General features: G+C 47.5%; 1 protein-coding gene across 1 annotated transcript in view; it reads right to left on the reverse strand.

Annotated features, from left to right (window-relative positions):
• Window positions 1–20212, reverse strand: part of MED13L (mediator complex subunit 13L) — a 166053-nt gene that overhangs the window by 8904 nt on the left and 136937 nt on the right. The window contains exons 16-26 of the mRNA XM_066200137.1: window positions 17333–17538; window positions 14111–15057; window positions 13289–13468; window positions 11498–11721; window positions 10730–10922; window positions 8696–9146; window positions 7155–7374; window positions 4636–4824; window positions 2993–3216; window positions 2404–2546; window positions 1079–1237 (exon numbers count right to left, since the gene is read on the reverse strand). Of these exons, the coding sequence (XP_066056234.1) occupies window positions 1079–1237; window positions 2404–2546; window positions 2993–3216; window positions 4636–4824; window positions 7155–7374; window positions 8696–9146; window positions 10730–10922; window positions 11498–11721; window positions 13289–13468; window positions 14111–15057; window positions 17333–17538 (3136 nt within the window). The remainder of the gene's footprint in view (window positions 1–1078; window positions 1238–2403; window positions 2547–2992; window positions 3217–4635; window positions 4825–7154; window positions 7375–8695; window positions 9147–10729; window positions 10923–11497; window positions 11722–13288; window positions 13469–14110; window positions 15058–17332; window positions 17539–20212) is intronic.

Below are 20212 nucleotides of genomic sequence, written 5' to 3' on the forward strand. Positions count from 1 at the left end.
GCTCTAAGAGCTTGACATTAAGATCACCAGCCCCACCTCTCCTGTCATTCTGCTGCCCCTTAATCAAATATTTACTTGCTAAATGAGCAAGTTAAATGGATTTTTCACACACATCTCTGCAGAATTATGAAATACACCCCACTTTGGTCGATATGAACACAAACACAAAAATAAAGCCACAAAACAATAAACCTTCTCTCCCCTCCTCCTATATTCTTCTCAATTATCCACCAACAATTAACTTGGAAGGTGCAAATAGTCAGTGCAGAGACACCTTCTTTGGCAGCATTTAAACAGCACCTTCAATTTTAACCTAATTTTTGCTTGCTGTTGACCTAATTATGTATCAGGATCTAAAGGAAAAAAAAATTCTGTTGAAGGATTTGGGTCTTTCTTTGTGTTTTACTGTGATATTGAAAAAGCCTCATTTGCCATCAGTTTTCTCACATCAGAAATTCTCTGCTTTGAAAATATTCAACATGATAAGTAATTTTCAAGCTCAATTAATTCTGCTCTGTATTAATCTTTTCTTTCTAAACTTAAAAAACCCCAGAGTGGTTTGTAAGGATATGTTAAGAATGTGTCACCACATACATTAAAAAGTACGTGCTTAGGTAAAACAACAAAGGGAACCTCAGCATTAAATTTTACTTCAACATAAGCCCATGGACTGCTGCTTGTAAGTGAACTCTCTAAATAACTTCAGCATGTGATGAGGCAAGTGAGAAGGCAAGTGGGCTTATTCCCATTTCCACAGGCTCCTACTGATTCCCGCTGCAGCCTCCTCCGTGCACGAGGGTGTCTGCACTTCCAGCCCATGGGAACTGGGCTGCCTGAGCCCAGGGGACAGGTCAGCACGTGGGCAGTGCCCCACAGTCACCTTCCCTCAGGAGGCTCCTCTCCCCACACAGCATCTCTCCGTGGTATTTTGGGGAATTCTGCTGGCTCAACCTATTTTCTGCCACACGTAGCCATGCTAGTCGAGTTCTTCACAGAAATCCCAGTATTACTGTGCCGAAGTGTGAAATGTGATAGAAGAACAGTTGTGCTGGCATTGCCACGGTTGGCTGAAACATACCTGGCATCACCACGAACGATCCCTGTGGCTCCATGGCAACGAGGCAGGCACTGAGGATGGAGGGGGAATCTGCTGCGGAGATGCCGCACATGCGGCAAACCTCCTTCAGCTGTTTGCTGATTGTCTGCAGGGAGCACTCCCCGAGCAGGATACTCCAGTCTGCAAGGGAAAAGCACCGTGGGAGGACAGAGCTGATGCAGAGCCAGCACCCGCCTGGAAACAGCAAAACATTCCCAACACTTGGCACTTCCCTAATCCCAAACTCTCCAGGAATGGCTCCTGTGCACATGAGGGGTCTGGCCCTGCAAACTGGGTGCTTGAGGAGTTCCTGTGGAATGTTTTATTCCGTGGCAGCCTGTTGGCTTTACTTTGTTCAATACATTTTTTTCCAAGACCTTTTTGTTTGTTTAGTGATGTTTAAGTTGAAGAATCACAACTGAATCCTGTCTTTATTCCTGTGTCAGGATAACTTTGTTCAGAACTTTTTCTAACAGGTGATAAGTTCCCTTGGAAGGACAGTTTGCAAATTCTACACAACATGAGAGAGCAGCATCAGACCTAGGGCACAAACAAGGAAAGATTTACGAAAACCAATACAGGAATTCAGTGCCAGGGCAGGACTGCAGCCAGCTCTCCTGCAATCCACGCTGCATGGCCCAGGAAATTCCAGTCTGGAGGATCCTGGTGATTTCTCTGCCGGTACTTTACACTCAGATCCATTTAGTCAACTGGGCATCAGCGTCAAGACAATGATGGGGAGAGAAAGGGCGCAGCAGCTCTGGTGTTGATTATAAACTCCTAAAGAACACTGCCTGGGAAGCCTGGGTGTCTGGCTTCCCATCCATGTTTGCCCTCACTAAACTCTGGCCAAATAAGTCTGTGCTGTGATAGAATTTGGCACACCCTGTTTACCTTTTGTAAGGTCATGGCTCTAGGGAGCAGAGACAGCACTTGGGAAGGTTAAGCCAAATTCACCCCATCTGATGCCACTGTGTGATGGCAGAGGGCACGCTCAGCGAGTCTGCAGGTGATGCAAAACTGACACGAATGGCTGAGTCCCCATTCCTGTAAGTGTCCAAAAGCTGTGCGGATGTGGCACTTGGGGACATGGATCAGTGGTGGCCTCAGCAGTGCTGGGGAACAGCTGGACTTCACGAGCTCAGAGGGCTGTTCCAACCTAAACAATTCTGTGGTTATGTGATTATCACTCTCAATTTTTGAGTTTGAAAGGTGTGTGTGATCAGGCCTGAGCCATCCTGCCTTGCACCCTGGGTCTCCCTGTCCCCCTGCACACCCTGGGAGAGGCAGCCCTGACAATTGCACACCTTTCAGCTCCCCGTGGCCCAGCCGGCCCAGGCGCCCGATGACGACTCTCCAGGGCAGGGATGTCATCTGCACAATGCCGATGCACCATTCCCACAGCTTCTGCAGCCCGATCTTCCGTGCAGACAGCTTGCTCCTCCTTGACCTGCAGGGCAAGGAATTAGAAACAACAGTCAGAGGAGAATCAAGGACAATACTCAGATTGCTGTTCTCTCTAATTATGTCACTGTTCACCCTCTACAGAGCTCTGGGCAGTCCCTAACTTACCTTTCACTACTACTAACAAGAAAAACTATGTGTCTGCTCTCAGTACTGTTACTGCAGTGCCATCAAACTGCTGAGCAACACACCAGGTGTTTCTCAAGGTAAGGTTTGTAAGCGAAACAGGTGTAAAACAAACTGTCAAACAAGTGTAACTCAGTCACCTTCCCCTGTGCAGATCTGAAAATCTAAAAGTGCCAACGGAAACGTTCTCACTGTAACGCCAGCGTGATCTCCTGAGCAGGAAAGGGGATGGAAGGGATGTGCAAGGAGCTGGTGAGGGATGACTCCAGGCATGGATCCATGGGAGAAGCCAAGGGCAGTGAGTACCTGCTGGGCAGGTCGATGTTGACAATGCAGGTCTCCAGCAGCTCCCCGTGCAGGTCGGTGCAGGACGCCAGGAGCCAGCGCTGGTCATGGGACAGGCAGTACCCCACAAAGAGCACGTTGTATTTCTGACTGGCCTCTCCAAACGTCTCTCCCAGCTCTGTCTGCTTGTCTTTGATGGGGGCCAGGATGAAAGGAGGTGAGTACAGCTGGATTGGGCTGGGCCTCTGCAACAGAGTCAGCACAACCATCAGCAGATAGATCAGAAACTACTGAACACAAGGAACACACGCACACACACTGGCAGCAAGTACAGAAACAGGCAAGCTTGAAACAGTGAGTAAATTCAAAGCACTCCTAGTCAGAAGGGAGACTGGGAAAAGGGAGGTTATAGACAAAAAAAATAGACAATTCACTGCTGCCAGTTACGGCTGATGCACTTCAATCCTTATCTAAAGATTTCTTTTTATGTACAAGTAACCTGGGGTACGAAAGCAGTCTTTGGGCCAGTCTCTGACACAGGCAGGAGTTTAAAGCCCCTCAGCTGTCAGATCCTCCTGTCTCTTAATCATCTTCAGGCCCTTGGCTGGATTTGCTCCAGTGCATCTAGGTTTCTTGTTCTGAAGAGCCCAGAATGGAGGAGGACAAGCACCTCCCCGGCTGTGCTGCAGCACCTTCCCAGAGCAGCCCAACTGCTGCTCCTTGGGAGCATCCATCACGTCCAACAGGACCTCCAGGTCATCTTCTGCAAAGCTGCTTCCCACATGGGCACCCCAGACCCATCTTTGTCTTGGAAATCCTCTGTGGAGAACACAGAGGAGGGGCCTCACCAGACATGTTCCATAACTAAAAAACGGTCAGGGTATTTTCTTAATTCTTCAGCAAAGTTTGGGAGTCTGCAGTGCAGACTAGGAGCAAATGTGTAAAATGCAATAAACAGAGATTAATTAAATGCAATAAGTAAATGCCAAAAGGTTTGGCTTTGCAAATAGGTTTTTAAACCCTCCCAAGTAGCTCTTTATGCCAAGGTAAGTGTTTAAGTGTTTCGTTGGTCCATTAGATCTAAATAAAATATTCATGGTTATCTTTCAAAGAATGCAAAACATTCATAGAAAGCAGGATGGATTATTCTTCCTTTGAAATCCCTAAAATTCCAGAATCAGGGCTTTAATATTTACAGTTTGAAATAGATAAAAGATAAGCCCATCGAAGAGGGGGATTTCTCCATTACCTCAGGGAATTAATATAACATCTGCAATTAGACACAGGAACTTATTTCATATATACGCATATATATGTGGATAGAAATAAAGGTTGGGTTTAAACTCTGGTTGAGCACTATAGACTGAAACCACAAAATGACTCAGAATCCAAACTAACGATGTGCATTTTCTCTTCTTTCACATTTTTACCTTTTACTTTATGACTCAAAACCAGAAGCTTAAAATGTTTTGAAAGCAAGTTAGCCTGATGTTTTTCTTACTATTTTCTACTCCATATTAGCTTGCCTTTTCCCTTTATATCATCATTGTCTTCTGTACCTTGAAAAAAATCCCCACAACAAGTATTTTCTCTACTCTTTGATATTTGAGGAAAGTGGTTACAGTTTATGAACAGACTTTGATTTTCTTGCCACCAATACCAACCTCAGGATTTTTGAGGGTCATCTCAATGCTGGCAGCTGGCCCAAAGCCTGTGAGGGACTTGATGTGGATCTGTGTGGGCAGGGGCCTCCTGCACTGGCAGTACACAGAGAATGCCAGAGACTTCAAGTGCTGAATGTAGAAAACCTGTTCATCCTTCATTGTCTGCAGCATGTACTGGCAAGGCACAATCTGTGGAATTCAGACACACAATAAAACAGGGCTGAGAGGCTTCCAGGAGCTGCTCATTAATATCCAACCAGATCCACACAGCCATTAGTCACTGAACACCCAGCACACTTTGGGATGCTCCACAATTGGCATTTCAGGTCCCTTGGCAGGAGTGGCTGCAGCAGGCAGCGACTGCATTCTCAGGGACAAAACCGCTTCCATCACAATGAGAGTGAATTTTAATCCATAAAACACCTGTATTCAAACACCCTGAATTTTTCCGAAGTGTTTTTCTGGGCAACATCTTCACTTGCAGGTGGGCCTGAACCACACAATCCCTGAAGGTTGTGTTCAGACAGGTTTGGTTCCATGGCTCATGGTCAGGGTTGGGAATTGTTTGCAGTCCTTGTGGGAACTGGCAATACGGTGTCATCCTTACAGACGGGTGTAGAGAGCACAATTAAGATTCTGTTACAATGATTTGTGTGGTCGTTTCCCCTTTTCAATTTAGTTCCCAGTGGAAGCTCAGCAGCATCAGCTGCTGCTCAGTTCCATTTGTTTCAGAAAGTCATGGGAAGCAGCCCACAGAGATACACAGGTTTAACAAGCAAGAACCAGAGTTACAGGGAGATTTGCCTGGAGATGAGTTTGGGGGTAAAGACCCAACTACACAACAAGAGCAGGAAGGAGAAATGGCACAACACTCCTTCAGAAGGAAACAAAGAATGACAAAAACCCGGGGTTCAGAGCAAACCTATTTTAAACTTAAAATTAAATCCCTGTAACTGCACTGTTTTTATCTACTGGTTTTATGGTAGAAGTTCCATTTGTGGCTGTTAAAGTGTCTTTCCTTTTACAGTGAGATCTTTGGAGCAGAATCTGTCAATATAAAACATTTACATTGTAGCCAACACTACAAGACCCAAACAGATTCTTTCAACAAATATTTTCAGTAGTAATAAAAGTTAAGTGTCACAAAACTTTTACTGCTTTACAGTTCTTGCTTGAACCTTCAGAACCTTGGCAGCACATTCTACTTACTAAATGTGCCTGTGTGTTTTTAAAAGCCAGCTTTACCCAAAGATTTCAGAAGCTGAGCCCTCCCCCTCTGTACAGGAATGGTAATAAAGCTACAAACATTTGGGTTTGATTTATTTTGAAGTAACTGCATGTTGTGTGTGCTGTGGTACAGCTGTGAGAATACAGTGCTGGAACTGGATCATGTTTCCCTTGACTTAGAGAAAATTGCTGTTTTGACTTCAACTGGCAAAATGTATTCTGAGGAACAAACAGTGAACGTGGAAACAAACAGCACTGAGAAAAAGGGTCAGTGTGCTACAGCCTCAGCTCCAACGGCAGTGCAGAGGTCACACAGTTCTTGTGTTTCAGACACTGTGGTATCAGTGGCTGTTTAGTTTTATTGTCTCCAGGCCTGGATCCATCAGTTCTCTGCAGCCTACCACAATATGAAGTTGTGCACCTGATTTTCAGTTCATCCCCAAGCTTGAAATATTCTGGTGACAGTTTCCCTCATCCTTTCAGGGGACAATAAGGTCAAAACTATCAAAAAGAAGTTTCCCATGCCCAACTTGAGACACCTACAAGAACTTCCAATTTTTTTTTATTTTACTTTTTAACTAATTTGAAATACCTTTAAACTAAAGTGAGCAGACAAGGATAAGGTATACAGAAATCCTTCCCACACTATTCCTGCCTGTGCCCTCTGGCCTCCCGTTCCCCCCACATGTATTGAGGCTCAGCCTCTGTGACAGGAGGCCTGGCAAAATGCAGCCAGCCTGGGCAAGAGGCCAAGAGCTGCCTCTGGCTGCACAAATTCAATTCTTCAGCAATTCCATAGTAAGTAACTGTTTTTATATGCCAAGTTACATGGTAAATTATTTTTAAGAAGCAGATAATAACAATACAATAGCTATACATTAAATGTCTGGCTTCACATACTTCTTTTGGATTAAAGAGTATAAATCAAGGAAATATAAACAGCAAACAACTCAACATGTACAGTAATCAAAGGAGCAACTGGCCAGTTTTGGCAATGGCAACTCGAGTTACAACTTAATTGAAATCCCTCTCCAGGAAGGAGATAGGATTGCTGGGACCACGGGACAGGTTCAATGCAGGGATACTGTGGCTGCTCTAATTAATTTCCTCATCAAAATAAACACAAGGGCTTGTCTTAATATACAGACTTGTACTATCAACAAAATAATTTGTAAATGCCACCTACATTTCATGCATTATCTCCCATTTATCTCTTTTAGCACAGTGTCCACATCCCAGGTGTGCTGTGACACAGAGACTCAGCGTGAGGATACAGAGGAAGGCAGAATTACCTGGAGAATGAAAGAATTCCTCATATTCTCAGGCAAGTTGTCCAACATTTCTGTGTAGCATCTCATGAGGCTCAGGAGCCAGAAGTTGGTGGAGGCAGACTCCTCGTCGGCAGTGTAGGTGAAGGGGTCCACCATGTAGATGACCACGGCGGGGGGGTAGGCGTTGCTGTCCGCGGCGTCCGGCTCCGTGGGGATCCCGATCCGTTCCCGCTCCGACGTGCTGCGGGCAGAGCCACATGGTGAGAACTGCTGGTGCCGGGGGCCAGGCTGAGCCAGGGGGAAGGAAACCGTGAGGAATTCTGGCGTTCGGGAGCAAAACTAAAACGCATGAGGACAGGCATTGAGATGAGCTGTGCTCACAGCGGCTCCTGGTCTGAAACAGCTGGGGTTCATTAGGCATTAAAGGTACATGCAGCCCAACAGCATCTCACTGAATGCAACCAGACCTAAAGATTATACCGAAAGAATAGGGAAAAGTTGACTCCTTAGCTGTGCGTCTTTTCATGCAGGTGCATGTCTGGGTTTTGGTGCAGTTTAGGGTTTGCTTTTGGGAGAGGTGGAAGGGAGAGAGCAGGAATTTGGAAGTACCAAAGCAATTCATGGAGCCTGGAGTCCTGCTCAGGCCCAGGGAAGGCTCCACTGGTAACAGAACGAGCAATCAAGAATTTCTTACTTGGTAAAATGCTCCTCCCATGCCTCAGCCAGGAGAGAGAGGCTCAACATCTGTAAGTGATCGAAGCAGCTCAGCCTCTGTCAGAAGCCCCTGCAGCTGCTCAAAGGGTGTTTTGCACAGATCAGGGAACAGATGTCTCAAGGACAAGCCCAGCTACAGCAGGATGTGGGCGTTTCCCTCTCTAACACACACCAGGACTATCAGCAATGTGCATTATTATGAGAGTAATGAAAAACATGCTGCCTCAGGAAAGTTACTTACATACAATGCTAAAAATCCTTTCCATAATTTTTATGTGATGGATGGCTATTCATAACAAAGTCTTTAAAAAAGTCGTGCTACCCAAATTTATTTTAAAGTAACAGGACTATAATCGTGTCTCTTGACCTCACAATATGCCTGCTTGCAAAACAACACCTGCAATGCAAAAAAATTAGGAAAAAAATCCCATGGCTTGCATTTTGCATCTGTTAATGTTGCAGGTGTGATGGAGCAAGAGGCACTCAGCTGCATAGGATACCTGCAAGTCCCAAGCCACAGGTGTGGCACAGGACCTGACACACCCCATGTGCTCCTGGTGCTGCAAGAACAGGGCAGGTGGAGGGTCCTAAGGCAGCTCCACATCCACACAGCTGAATCAGGCTGGGATTCTTGTGATGAAAAAGGGGAGGGGTGTTTGTTCCAGCTCCCCTTTGTCAGTGACTGCTTCACACAGGACCAGGCCCTGCTCGGCTCCCACCTGCTCGCTGTGCCGCACCTGTCAGAGGGGCCTCTCCTCTGAGGGGTTTCCCTAAGGCTTGAAGGCCGTCTGAGCACAGGACAGGGGATTAGTGAGCAGCACTTGGAGCCACGCGAGCACCTCACTTACCCTTCCTGTCCCTCTTGCTGCTGCTGTGGTAGGCTGGGGCCCGGCTCGGCGTCCGCGCCGGGGCCCGCGCCGCCCTGCGGGCGCTCGGCCGTGCCGCCCCCGGCGCTGCTGCTCTGCCCCGAGCCCGCGTTGCCGCTGAAGCCCGGCGTGGACGAGGAGGTGCCCATCTGGCCGGCGCCGGGCGTGGCAGAGGACGCTGACAGCTGCGGCACCGAGGAGCCCGAGGAGGAGGCACTCCCCGCCGGGAGGCTCGTGGTGCCTGCGCTGGGCGTGGAGCTGAAGGAGCTGCCCGTGGCCGGAGCCCCGGCGGCGGCCGAGAGACACGAGGAGGAGCCGGAGGGAGCGGGGCCCGAGCTCCCGGGAGCTGCCTGCGGCTGGCTCGGAGCCGGCGTTTGGTACTTGGGGGGCAGCAGGAGGCTGCTGTCCAGCTGCAGGGTGGCCAAGTAAGGTGCTGGAACGGCATGGAAAGAGGGATTCGTGACAGTCAGATCAAAGGAATCTGCATCAACCTGCGACTCGGATGATGTTCCCTGCACTTTTACAACATTCTAAGAGTATACAAATGCTAAGAGAGTGGAACCTCCATGACCAATGTTTGCTTTGGAATCCATTTCTCAGGGTGTCAGTTTGAACTGATATGAATCAATTGTCTTTAAAACCAATTCTGACTTTGCAGGGCTTTGTGACTTTAAGCTGGTGCTGACACGTTCTGCTCTCTGGCCAAAGTGTGTGGCAACAACAGCATTGTACAGCGCTCAGCTCTGCAGTCTCTGACAGGTTATCTGTCAGGCTGGAAACCTTAGAGTCGTTTATATCTGAGCTACAATCATGGCAAACTTTAATGAAGTTATTTCTGATGTGAGATACCACAATGATAAATGAATATTTATTATTTATTTGCTCCTCCAGGCGGTGTAAATCACCAGAGGTGAAGTTTCCAATGCTGCCCCTGCCAGAAGCCTCAGGTGTGAACTGAGCAGCCCAGTTCCTCACCTGGCCGTGCACATGCTGCCTCTTTCTGCAGGGAAGCCTGAGGTACTTCAGTAGTGTTGTAATAATTTCTCAGCTTGCTGTAATTCCTGTGTGTTGTGGTAAGATCCCAATTCTCAGTCATACACAATATAGATTGACTCTGGACCGTTCTGGGAGGAAACAGCCATGTCTGTCCCCAGCTGAAATCAGGTGACTCCAGGGACTCAGCCAGGAGAAGTCAGCTGATCCTACCCCAGGAGATGTTACACCCTTCCACACTCTCAGGTTCTACAGTCCCTCACCAAACAAGTGCTCCTGACGTTGGTGTAATACAGAACAGGGCAGGGTGCCATAACAAAAACAACCAGACTGATCTGTTAAAAGCGTCACTGCTTCAGGGGAGAAATAATCTAGCATGAGGTCCAGACGAGAACGATCCAAGGATCGACACAGAACAGACTGAGGCCCCACCACCAAGGACACCAGCCCGTTCTCTTCTGCCCCTGTGTTAACTCACTGCCTTTGCAGAGTGCCAGGGACCTCCCCTCTCCTATAAATACACCTTTACACTGGAGCCCACCGTGACACAGCTCTGTCACACAGGTGTGATGAGATGTGTCAGCAGCAATAAACCACATCCATGGACACCTTCAGTCTTGTGTGGAACACCTGCCCCATCCCGGGAAGTACTAGGGACAGGTTGCAGAGGACTTGGAGCAACCTGGTCTGGTGGAAGGCATCCCAGGGGGTAGAACAGGTTGAGCTTTATGGTCCCTTCCAACCAGACCAGACTGTCATTCTGTGATCTTTGTGATACACAAACACCTTATACCAAACTGACTTTTCTAAAAAGATAAGAATTTGAACCACTGACACAATCCCCAGAGTTACAAGCAACACAACTTTCTGAAGCAGGCAAATTTAACATGGAAGTATTTAAGATAAAACCTTGTAATATCTTTTAAATTTTTAAAGAGACCATAATCTGCACCCTTAGAAAACCCAGCCAGTGGGTTGGCACCTGCCCCACCCCAGTCCCCAGGGCCATGGGGTGTCACTCACCGAGGTGATGGCGGCAGACCTGGGCGTAGAGCTTGAGCCTGGAATGATTGTCACAGTCCTCGGAGCCCCAGGGCTGGCTGAACCACTCGCTCACCAGCTCGTCCGTCAGCTTCTGCGCCACGCTCTTGCCCACCCGCATGATCCCGTCCCGCAGCACTTTGCAGATGGGCTTGTGCTGCCCCAGTCTGCACATCTGCCAGGGGAGGGAAGGACAAACACCCGTAAGGAGATGCCAACCACCCCGGGAAGTTACAGAGACTGCTTTGTGGCTTAAGCCCCTCATTCTCAGCACACAGCTAGGGGCTTCTTAATAAATATCTAAAAGACATGAGTTACATTTATCTGTTGGCTTGAACAAAACTAAGGTTACAAAGGACTCTGACATATTGACGAGTACATGCTAAAGAAATAAATGCTTTCATCCCCAGCCCAGCAACAGATTCTTCAGTGTGCTCCTTGCTCTTTAGGCGCGGTTGGGCCATCACTGGGAGGCTGCAGCTCTATTAATGCCACCGCTGCCTCCTCTGAGAAATGAATGTGTGCTGGGAAGAGCAGACAGGAACAAACACCCCAAAATGCCCAGAGAATCCTAGTGCCACTCAGACAGCATTCTTGGACTCTGAAACCACAGAAAGCCCTCAAAATGAAAAAAAAACCCTCCTTCAAATAGTTGCTACTTTAAACCCCATGGATTTCTCCCTGTGGACATGCACTGGAGCAGCAATGACACTTAAGAAGCAATAATTCAGTGTGGTCCCTCTTTCTAACCTCGTATACAGCACTCAAGTCCCTGAAGAAAGTTTTGGCTCCGTCGAGCAAGGCCTCATTTTCCGGACACACCACGATGTAGGCGACATCCCGATGGCCCCCGTAGGGATCCAGCAGGAGCCTCTCCCAGAAGGGCAGGGAGAAGGGAGAGATTGTCAGGAAGTCCTTGTCATAGCCCACCAGCAGCGTTGGGATCGGGAGAGGCTCAGGAGATTCCTCAGAGCCTTCACAGGAGAAAGAACAAATAAAGAAAAAATGTTAAAATATTTGGTTTAACTGCAGTGGGTCTCTGATGGCCTAGGAAGTGGGTTCTTTTACAGGAATACTGGAAATCACTCATCCTTTGCTGTTCTGAGTGTCCTACAGGTTTATCGTGGAGTGGAAATGGTTATCAAGGGTGTGCCATGCCTGATAAACCCTGTGCTCCCAGCCTTTCTTCTTGGAAAAGATATTTAATAAAGGAGAGGGAAGATTTATGTCGTACTTAAGGAATGTCATATAATCAAAGTTGTTGGCCGAAGTGGAGGGAGCTGATCCAAGCACCACTTAAACTTTCCTAGAAAGCTGCAATAAAACATCTCCCAGTGTACTCCAAGCTCATGTACTGCCCTTCCCGAGGCTTCATCTCCTGGTTTTCTTTTGTCATATCCACAACCACAGCCCAGGAGTTCCTGTTCAATCACAGGTGATAACAGGAACACACAAAATCTGACCTTACAGCTCTTCATCCACCTCCACCTGGTTGTGCAAAACTACTGATGCTCAGAGAAATTCATTCCTGGGTATGTAATACTATACAAAGTTATTATAATTCTAAAAATTGCCTCCTGCCCCTCTCCATAGCATGTGCTCCAAGCACTGCTATCCCCACAGAAAGGATTATTATCCAGTGTAACAGGGTGTCTCCCAGATACTGCCTCAGTAGAAGAAATATTGCTGAAAATGTCAAGCTAAAATATACCCAGTAGTTCCTGCAGAATATTACTCAACTTTATTAAAAACTCAGCATCCAGTAAAATTCGCTGACTTTCCATCAAAGGTTCTGCTCTGCACTCTATGGGAATTTTGGTGCTATTCTCTGGTAACAATTGGCAAATCCTAACTCTTCAAATTACAAATGCTGGGAAAACTATTAGAAGTGCTCCTGGTGGGGCACAGCAGCTTTAGACAGGAACTGGAGTTACCCCCAGTTGTCCCAGCCCCAAGGAAAGCAGCAATATATCAAATACCAATAGAGAGCAAAGCGTGGTGGAGCTGTAGGAAAAACATTTAAACCAGACTGCGCTGGTTAAGCCTGAAATAAACTGCAAGCAAGAAATACAGACTGAAATGCTGTCATTCTGCAAACCTGCATAGGCAAAATCTGGTTTGTTGTTTTGTATTCTATAGAAGTACCACTTACAGCCAGGAGATACTGAAACTAAAACTTCTCATTAAGGCTACAGGAACCTGCATGGAGAAAGCATTCCCAGTTTTTCTGGATTTGCAGAGCTCACGCAGGCCCTGTTCCCATTACGATGTGGCTGATCTCAGCAGCTCCCTGTGCTCCTCTACACCAGCTTTGGTCTGAGCCTCACCCACAGTTTCTGCTCCCTATAAATGTGCATCACCTGGAGGGGTAAAACCTTCACCAGGGTGTCACAACGGCCTTTTGAGGCACTTTAAAGCTCTGTGAAGAGCCCCCTCCATGACCCCAAGCTGTATAAACAGCCCCTTCCTGACATTTCCAGGAGAAAGTGCCCATTTCTAGGAAGCTGCACTCTAACTTGGCACAGAGCCCAGTGTAGGTACCGTAGGTTCCCCGTCCTGCCATCTTATGGAATTGCTGCCAGGTGAGTGGTCCCTGCACGTGCTGGATGTTCTCCCAGGTCCTTCCCGTCCGCTTCTTCTGGATGGCATCCTGGAGAAAGGGCTGCAGGGAGAGCAGCATGCGCACCACGTCCTGGGAGGAGAGCATGCTGATGTCCAGCACTGCAAGGGACAAGGAGCAGCAGTCACTTCAGGGAGGAACAGCAATCCCTCTGACACGGCAACAGCTTTTGTGGATTGCTCCTTGAATTGCTCTGCACGCTGCCCATGGAATTTGGACAACTCTGATTAGCTGGATGGCACTCAATGTGGCAGTTCCAAAAGCAATGCTGTCACCACAAGCCTTTACACACACATTTCAGTACTGGTGTCCAGCTCAGGTAATAAGATGTCAGAGCATCTTCAGCACACAAACTAGTAATATTTAATTATAATTTCCCCCCCTCCTTGGTACTTTTTCCCCTTCTTCCCCCTAACTCAAACAGAGCAATTATTTTCTGCTGACTGCTGATACCCTCTTCCAAAGTGAAAAAGGACCCCTAATTTTGCCTTCCCCCAAATACCTGAATTTGCCTCAGATTTGTGAACTTTCACAGATTCATTCCCAATTTAGGCCACCAAATCTGAGGATAACTAGACTATTGGTACTTTAGATGTAATTTACAAACTTTCAGAAATCTACTGCATCTCTAGCATATTTTCAGTCCTGTCATTTCCCACATAAAGATTATGTGGGTCACAACTAAACAAATGTACAGAGATCACAAAACATTCAGAGACAAAAGGCTCAGCTGTTGCCCGTACCATTGCTGTGAGGCCAGGAATGGACAGTGGCACTTCGGACAAGGGCTTCATCCACCTTGCCCCCCGTGGGGTTGTCCACGTACTGCCTGCCCTGCTCCAGGGCGTTGAAACATTCCACCCAGGAGTCGTTGCTGTCAGCCTGCAGCCGGTCGTAGCTCAAGTTGACACAGGGCAGCGTCTGGCGGTTGTTGGAGGCCATGTAATCCAGGCAGCTCAGCGAGGTGAAGGGCTGCGTGTGCTGGTTCTGCAGCAGCAGCAGGAGGCTCATGGGAGGCTCCTGGCTCCTCCTGGCTCCCTCTCCCATCTGCGAGATCAAGTTACTCTGGCAGATCATCAGTCGCCTTTCTGCAGCCTGGCCGATGTCCGAGGTCTTGCCGAAAATATCCAGCTCGTCCTCGATGAAGAGCCCGGAGTTGTAGCCGAGCTTGCGGTTCATGATGGCGCTGAAGCCGCACGTGCAGCGGTACTGATCCTCGTTGGAGGAGTCGGGGATGTACAGCCCCACGTCCGCGCCCTTGATGTTCATGTTGCAGGCGCAGATGCAGCAGCTGTCGAAGTTCCTGTCCTTGAAGATGTTGAGCACGGAGTCGGAGAGGATCAGGGTCACGTACAGGCTGTGCGCCTCCGGGATGGGCTGCACCGTGCCCGGCTCCACCGAGTTGAGCGGCCGCGTGGTGGAGGGCGTGGAGGCGGGGGAGCCCTGGTCCGTGCTGTCGTACTTGACGGAGCCCTGGCCGCTGGCCGTGCCCCCGCCGCGGGGAGTCCGGGGCGTGCGCGGCGTGCGCGGCGTGGGCACCGAGAAGCGCGGCGTGGCCGGCGACGGCAGCACCCCCGCGCCGCTGTTGCTGGCCGGCGCCGCGCTGTTGAGCGTCACCGGCGTGCTCATCTGCGGCGTGCTCATCTGCAGGTAGTCCTGGTCCGCCAGGCTGCCCACGCTGGGCACGTTGCTGCAGGGAAGGGATGGGAACAGAGAGCCCTTCTGTCAAAGCCCGTTTTTAAATACAAGGAGAGAGCGGAACCTGAAGGGACTCATTGAAACTGCACTAAAGAACGCTCTGCTCATAACCTTGCCTCACGGATCCCAACAGAACTCAGAATTCTCACCAGAGCACCACTGTTTCTTATCATTATGATCAAAAGTATCACTTCACCCTCTTAATGATTATTCTCATGGCCTAAAACTCAAATGCGCTTGAGAACAAGCTCTAGATAAATGATCAAGTTAAGATTTAGAATGCTTGCAACTTTTTTAGGGAAAAAAGAAAGAATGGTAGCTTTTATTTGAAACACCACTATCTGTGAAGAGATACAGATTAGTAGAAATGAAAGTATTTCAGAGAGATCGAAATCTTTATTTTAGAAATGATCACTTGAAATAGCTATCACAAGTCATAGATGTGGCTCTGATACACAGAGTTACCTCATGGACACACTCTGTATGTGTTTATATTCTATAAATTCAAATCCTCATTTCGGATTACACAGTCTGTGGCACAATGGGATATGTTCCATCACAAAGTCTTAGTCCAGTAAAGCTAAGAATCATGTTTTTGGGTCATCTCCATTCATGACTGGGTTTTATTACTCTGTTTTTTGACATCTTCTGCCAAATTCAAGTGACCACAGAATAGTTTGTACTATTCCCATGAGATCTGTCTTCCAGCTGCAAGGACTCATTTCAAGAAACAGGTAATAAGGGGCCAATGAAAGAAAAAGATCCTAATTTTCTCTTTCCACGTCACTTCTAATCTGCTTACTTTTCCTGTAACGCATTAATTACATATTAGAATGAGGAGAGAGTGTAAGAACTCAATGAGTCTCTGGATAAGGAAGGGGAAACAGGATTTTTCCATGTTTGTCTGTCCTCACAGTGTATTTTGTGTGTTACTGGAAAGGACTATCATTTGAATGCCCACCTATCATTAGTGACTTGAAAAGGAAAACACTGAAGACCTCTTTCCTTACAATCATTTTATTACCTTGAACTGATGTATGTCCAGCTCAAAGCAGGAGAGGGCAAAATAATGAAGCAGAGTCTGAAGGAGTTGTGGAGCTGCAGCAGAGTGAGTGCCTCTGACTAATAAGAAAAGGTGACCTAGAAACCCTGATTGGCAATCACCACTCTGTCGGAAGCCTGCAGTAATAATCCTCACTCTAATTGGATTAGATTGAAAATGAAAGGGTTTTTTCCCCCAACAAATACCTGAAATTAATAACCAGCTCAGGCCCGGTGCATCAGTTACTATTATGAAAAAACCTGAGAATTAAATTGCTCCCTAGGCACTATATCAAGGGTTTACAATTTCTTCTTTGCAGTTCTTTTGAGAACACTGAAGGACCCTTTGGGGCTGCAAAAGGACTGATTTAAAGGATTTACAGACTGATTTAAAGATACAGACTGCTTCCTCTAGAAATGAAGCAGTGCAGCAGGAGACCTTTGTACTATTACTATGCTTTTTAAGAGGTTTTATTAATTTAATGGTACAAATTCTTGCTAGCTTTCAAAACCTCCAGCAATGAATTTTGTCCATAAACATTGCTAATTTCTGAGAACTGAGTGAGGAATCCAAGCTTTGAAAATTAACATCAGCGGCTCCCTGTAGGTCACGGCACTCTCCTCTTTTGGTATCAGGAAGGGTGGGACAGGACATGGACCAATGTCTGTCTGATCAGCAGCTCCCCGTGGCCCCACTCAGAGACATCACAGGAGCTCAGAGGAGCTCCCATGGGAACACAGACTGGGGAGCTCTCACAGGGCCACTCAACCTTTCCAGAGTCCTCAGAAGGGCAAATGGAACCACCAGCACCAGAGATCACCAGGCTGGCGCTCAAAGTGACACAAGGGAGCCTGGCTGGAGGCTGGACATGGAAATGGGAGGGCAGAGATGTGATGGGTTCAGTGCATTCATTTTGTTCCCCAACACTTATTGTTTCTGCAGAATTTCAGTATTTTCCTGTATCAGAAATTACCATTAATTCAGGCATTGCATGTTCCTGTTCTTTTAAAAACACTGGGTGTGGACGTACACTGCAACACTCCTGACTGCCAAAGCTGGGGTTAAATGTTCCTGCTATCAGACCTGTTTTGATCTCGGACAATGACAAACCTAAAAGGTTTAAGATACATTTGCAGGTTAAAGCACTGTCAATAAAAACAACCATTTTAGTTACCCAGCTTTAGGCATGGGCTTGACTGACCCATTTCTCCAAGGCTGTACTTACTTGTAGCCATCTCTGATGAAAGTGGCTGCAGGTGGCAATGGAAGTTGTTCAATTTTCGGAGGAACAGCCCAAGAAGGCCTGAAGATGCAGGCATCTGGAATCTTCAGAGGTAGGAGGCACTGGCTGGGCAGGATCTTCAGCGGAGCAAACAGGGAGGAGCCCACGAAAGGTTGAAATGATGGAACTTTGTGCACATACGAAAAATCCTGTAACATCCAAGTGACCTTGGTTACAACAATGTGGAGAGGTTGCTCTTTGGATAATTATTTTTAATTAAAATCTACTGTACTGTTTGAACCCTCTACAATTACCTTTTTTCCCCCCAAATGAACTATACTTATTCCTTCTACAAGGCATTCAAGAGCAGTTCCTTCAAGGAAACTCAGCTGAGGCTCCCTGTTATCCCGAGATGCTGCACAGCTTTATGCCAGGTTTCACAATCGGATCGGGCTCATTTCAGACAGGCTGTGCCTGAAACATGAGTAGTGCACTACAAAATTTTCACGCTACCTAATTTTTAGCACCTCATTTAGGACTTAAAAGATTGGTCTTTGCAAGACCTCTTGTACTGACAGTGGGGAGAGGCTGTCACAGTGTGAGGAACCCTGAGGTGCCTTGAGGCAGCCTCTCCAAATAACCCCTGCTAAGGGGGTTCACATCACTTCAGCAATAACAGTGCACACTTTGCACATGCCAATCATTACACAGAGTATTAAACACAAATATCTAAACAATCCAGCAAATACAGTGTTAACTATCAGTGAAGTTCAGCCCAGCTGGGCTTGCAGTGACTGTCACGCTTCTCGCAGAGAGTGATGACAAGAACTTCAGCCAGAGTTTCTAGAGCTATTCCAGCTCTTTCAGGAGAACAGAACTAGTCCTCTTGAGGCACTACTGCAAAGTAAAAATCAGTGTGAAAACAGTAACAGCAGTCTCAGTATTTAACATCTCGTTAGAGCATTTTTTCCCTTGCACCTTGTCAAGCATTGAGGGATGAGGAATGTGTGGATTTCTGTCTCCAGCTGCGGAATGCTCAGCACAAGGAATCTACTTCCATGTTCTCAGAATGATCAGCAATGGGTCCAGTGCTTGTTTCCCCCACTGGTGTGTATGAGCAGGAGTGACACACACAGAAGCAAGTCAACTGTGCTGTTGGAAATGTTCTCAGGCAGTACTGAAGTATTTTAATACTCCTGTAATGGCTGTGAGGGAGATTAAAATATCTTTGGTATCAATGATGCCCTGAAATCTGCTCGCACTCCAAAACCTTCAGCTCACCAAATTCCAAGACAGATTTTTTTTTTCCCCAGGCCCAAGTTATCCTATTCCTAAACAATTTACTGCACAAGCAGAAGTGAAAAACCAGCAAGGTCTGTTGCAAGGCAAAGTCTTACAAACCTTATAAAAAACTTATTTCAAACTCCTCTAGTGGCATAGAAACTCGTGGATGCACCAGCTCAAGATGGGCAATGGAGACTGTCCTGGAGCAGACACTGAGAAGGTGCCTCTTCCCAGTGTGCTTCCAAGCGAGAGCTCAGGGAGGAAGGAAGGAGAGCTCTGGCAGTCCCAAAGCAGACTTGCCCCATGTCCTGATGTCCAGCTGGGTCCCACCATCAGGAGGGACACTGGGGATTCCCTCCCACATCTGCAAAGGCCCTTTCCCCACAAAACTGCTGGGACAAGCTCCCTGCCAGCTCAGCCCTTGGCAGGGGAATGAGCTGGGAATTCTGGCGTCTGACTGGACACACTGGACTGGCACCAAAACATGGGAGCACAACCCTGGAATGCTACCCCACACACTGCCCAGCTTCCTGCCAGGGACAGGGACTTCCTTCTCTCCCAGGGACAAAACTGAAAGCTGCTGTGGAAGAAGTCACTCTGTGGGATTTGCCACGGCCTCCCTTGCAGTCTGCCTGAGGGATGCTATTCCTGCTGGCAGGAAAATGTCCTGGTTCACAGCTGACCACACCATTTACACTGAACAAAGGCATCCATCAGCATCCTCACACCACCATGTCTTGTCCATGCAGCTGCAAGCGTGTCCCTGGCTCAGCCGTGCAGAGCCCTAAATATCAGCCCTCAGTTAATTCCAACAAGGGCACAAAAGAGAGGAAAGGAGGTGGTGCTGAGGAGAGAAGGATCTGCTAAAACAGAAGGAGCAGGCTGTGGCACCTGAGGGACAGGGTGAAGGAGAAGCATAAGGCTATACAGTCAAAGGCTGGGGACTACCAGGAAGCCAGAATTAGAGTGGGCATCTCCATTTTTATTCCTCATGTACAGAGCAGCTTGCTGCAGAACAACGTGCTGTGCATTTCCACACAAAAAGTGCATTTTTTATTAAAAAACACCCTTCAGGCTGTATGCATGGAAATATGGTAACAGCACCTTCTGACAAAAGTGACAAAAAGCAGCCCCAGAAGTTCAGTAATGCAGGACACACAGGCAGAATGATTTGTGCCCTGCTCTTACCCTGTGATGGAACAATGACACAACCAATGTATATCAGTGCTGATGCTGGGTCCCTCCATGGGATGCTATGGAGAAATGGCCACACTGGGATGTCACAAGAACCCAGAGTCCCCAGCTACAAACAGCTCTTTACTGAGACACTACAGGACTCAAGAGAGGAGGAACTAGGTGACATTACCTGACCTGTGTTATACAGAAAGTCAGATAAGAATGGTCCCATCTGGCCTTAAAACTTGTGAAGTAACATCAGCTGAAGAAGAAACAGAGCACATTCAACCCCTGGACTTTCTCAGAGAGTTTCAACCCTAACCAAAAAAGGAACATTTCAGAGAGATAAAGGCAGCCTTTCTATGTGCACCACTTTATCCCACTGTGTGCCAGCCTGGCACCAGGGACAGGGGCACAGCAAAG

The sequence above is a fragment of the Chamaea fasciata genome, unplaced genomic scaffold (assembly GCF_029207755.1).
Source record: "Chamaea fasciata isolate MVZ Bird 193981 ecotype frontalis unplaced genomic scaffold, bChaFas1.0.hap1 SCAF_18, whole genome shotgun sequence".
Lineage (NCBI taxonomy): Eukaryota > Metazoa > Chordata > Aves > Passeriformes > Sylviidae > Chamaea > Chamaea fasciata.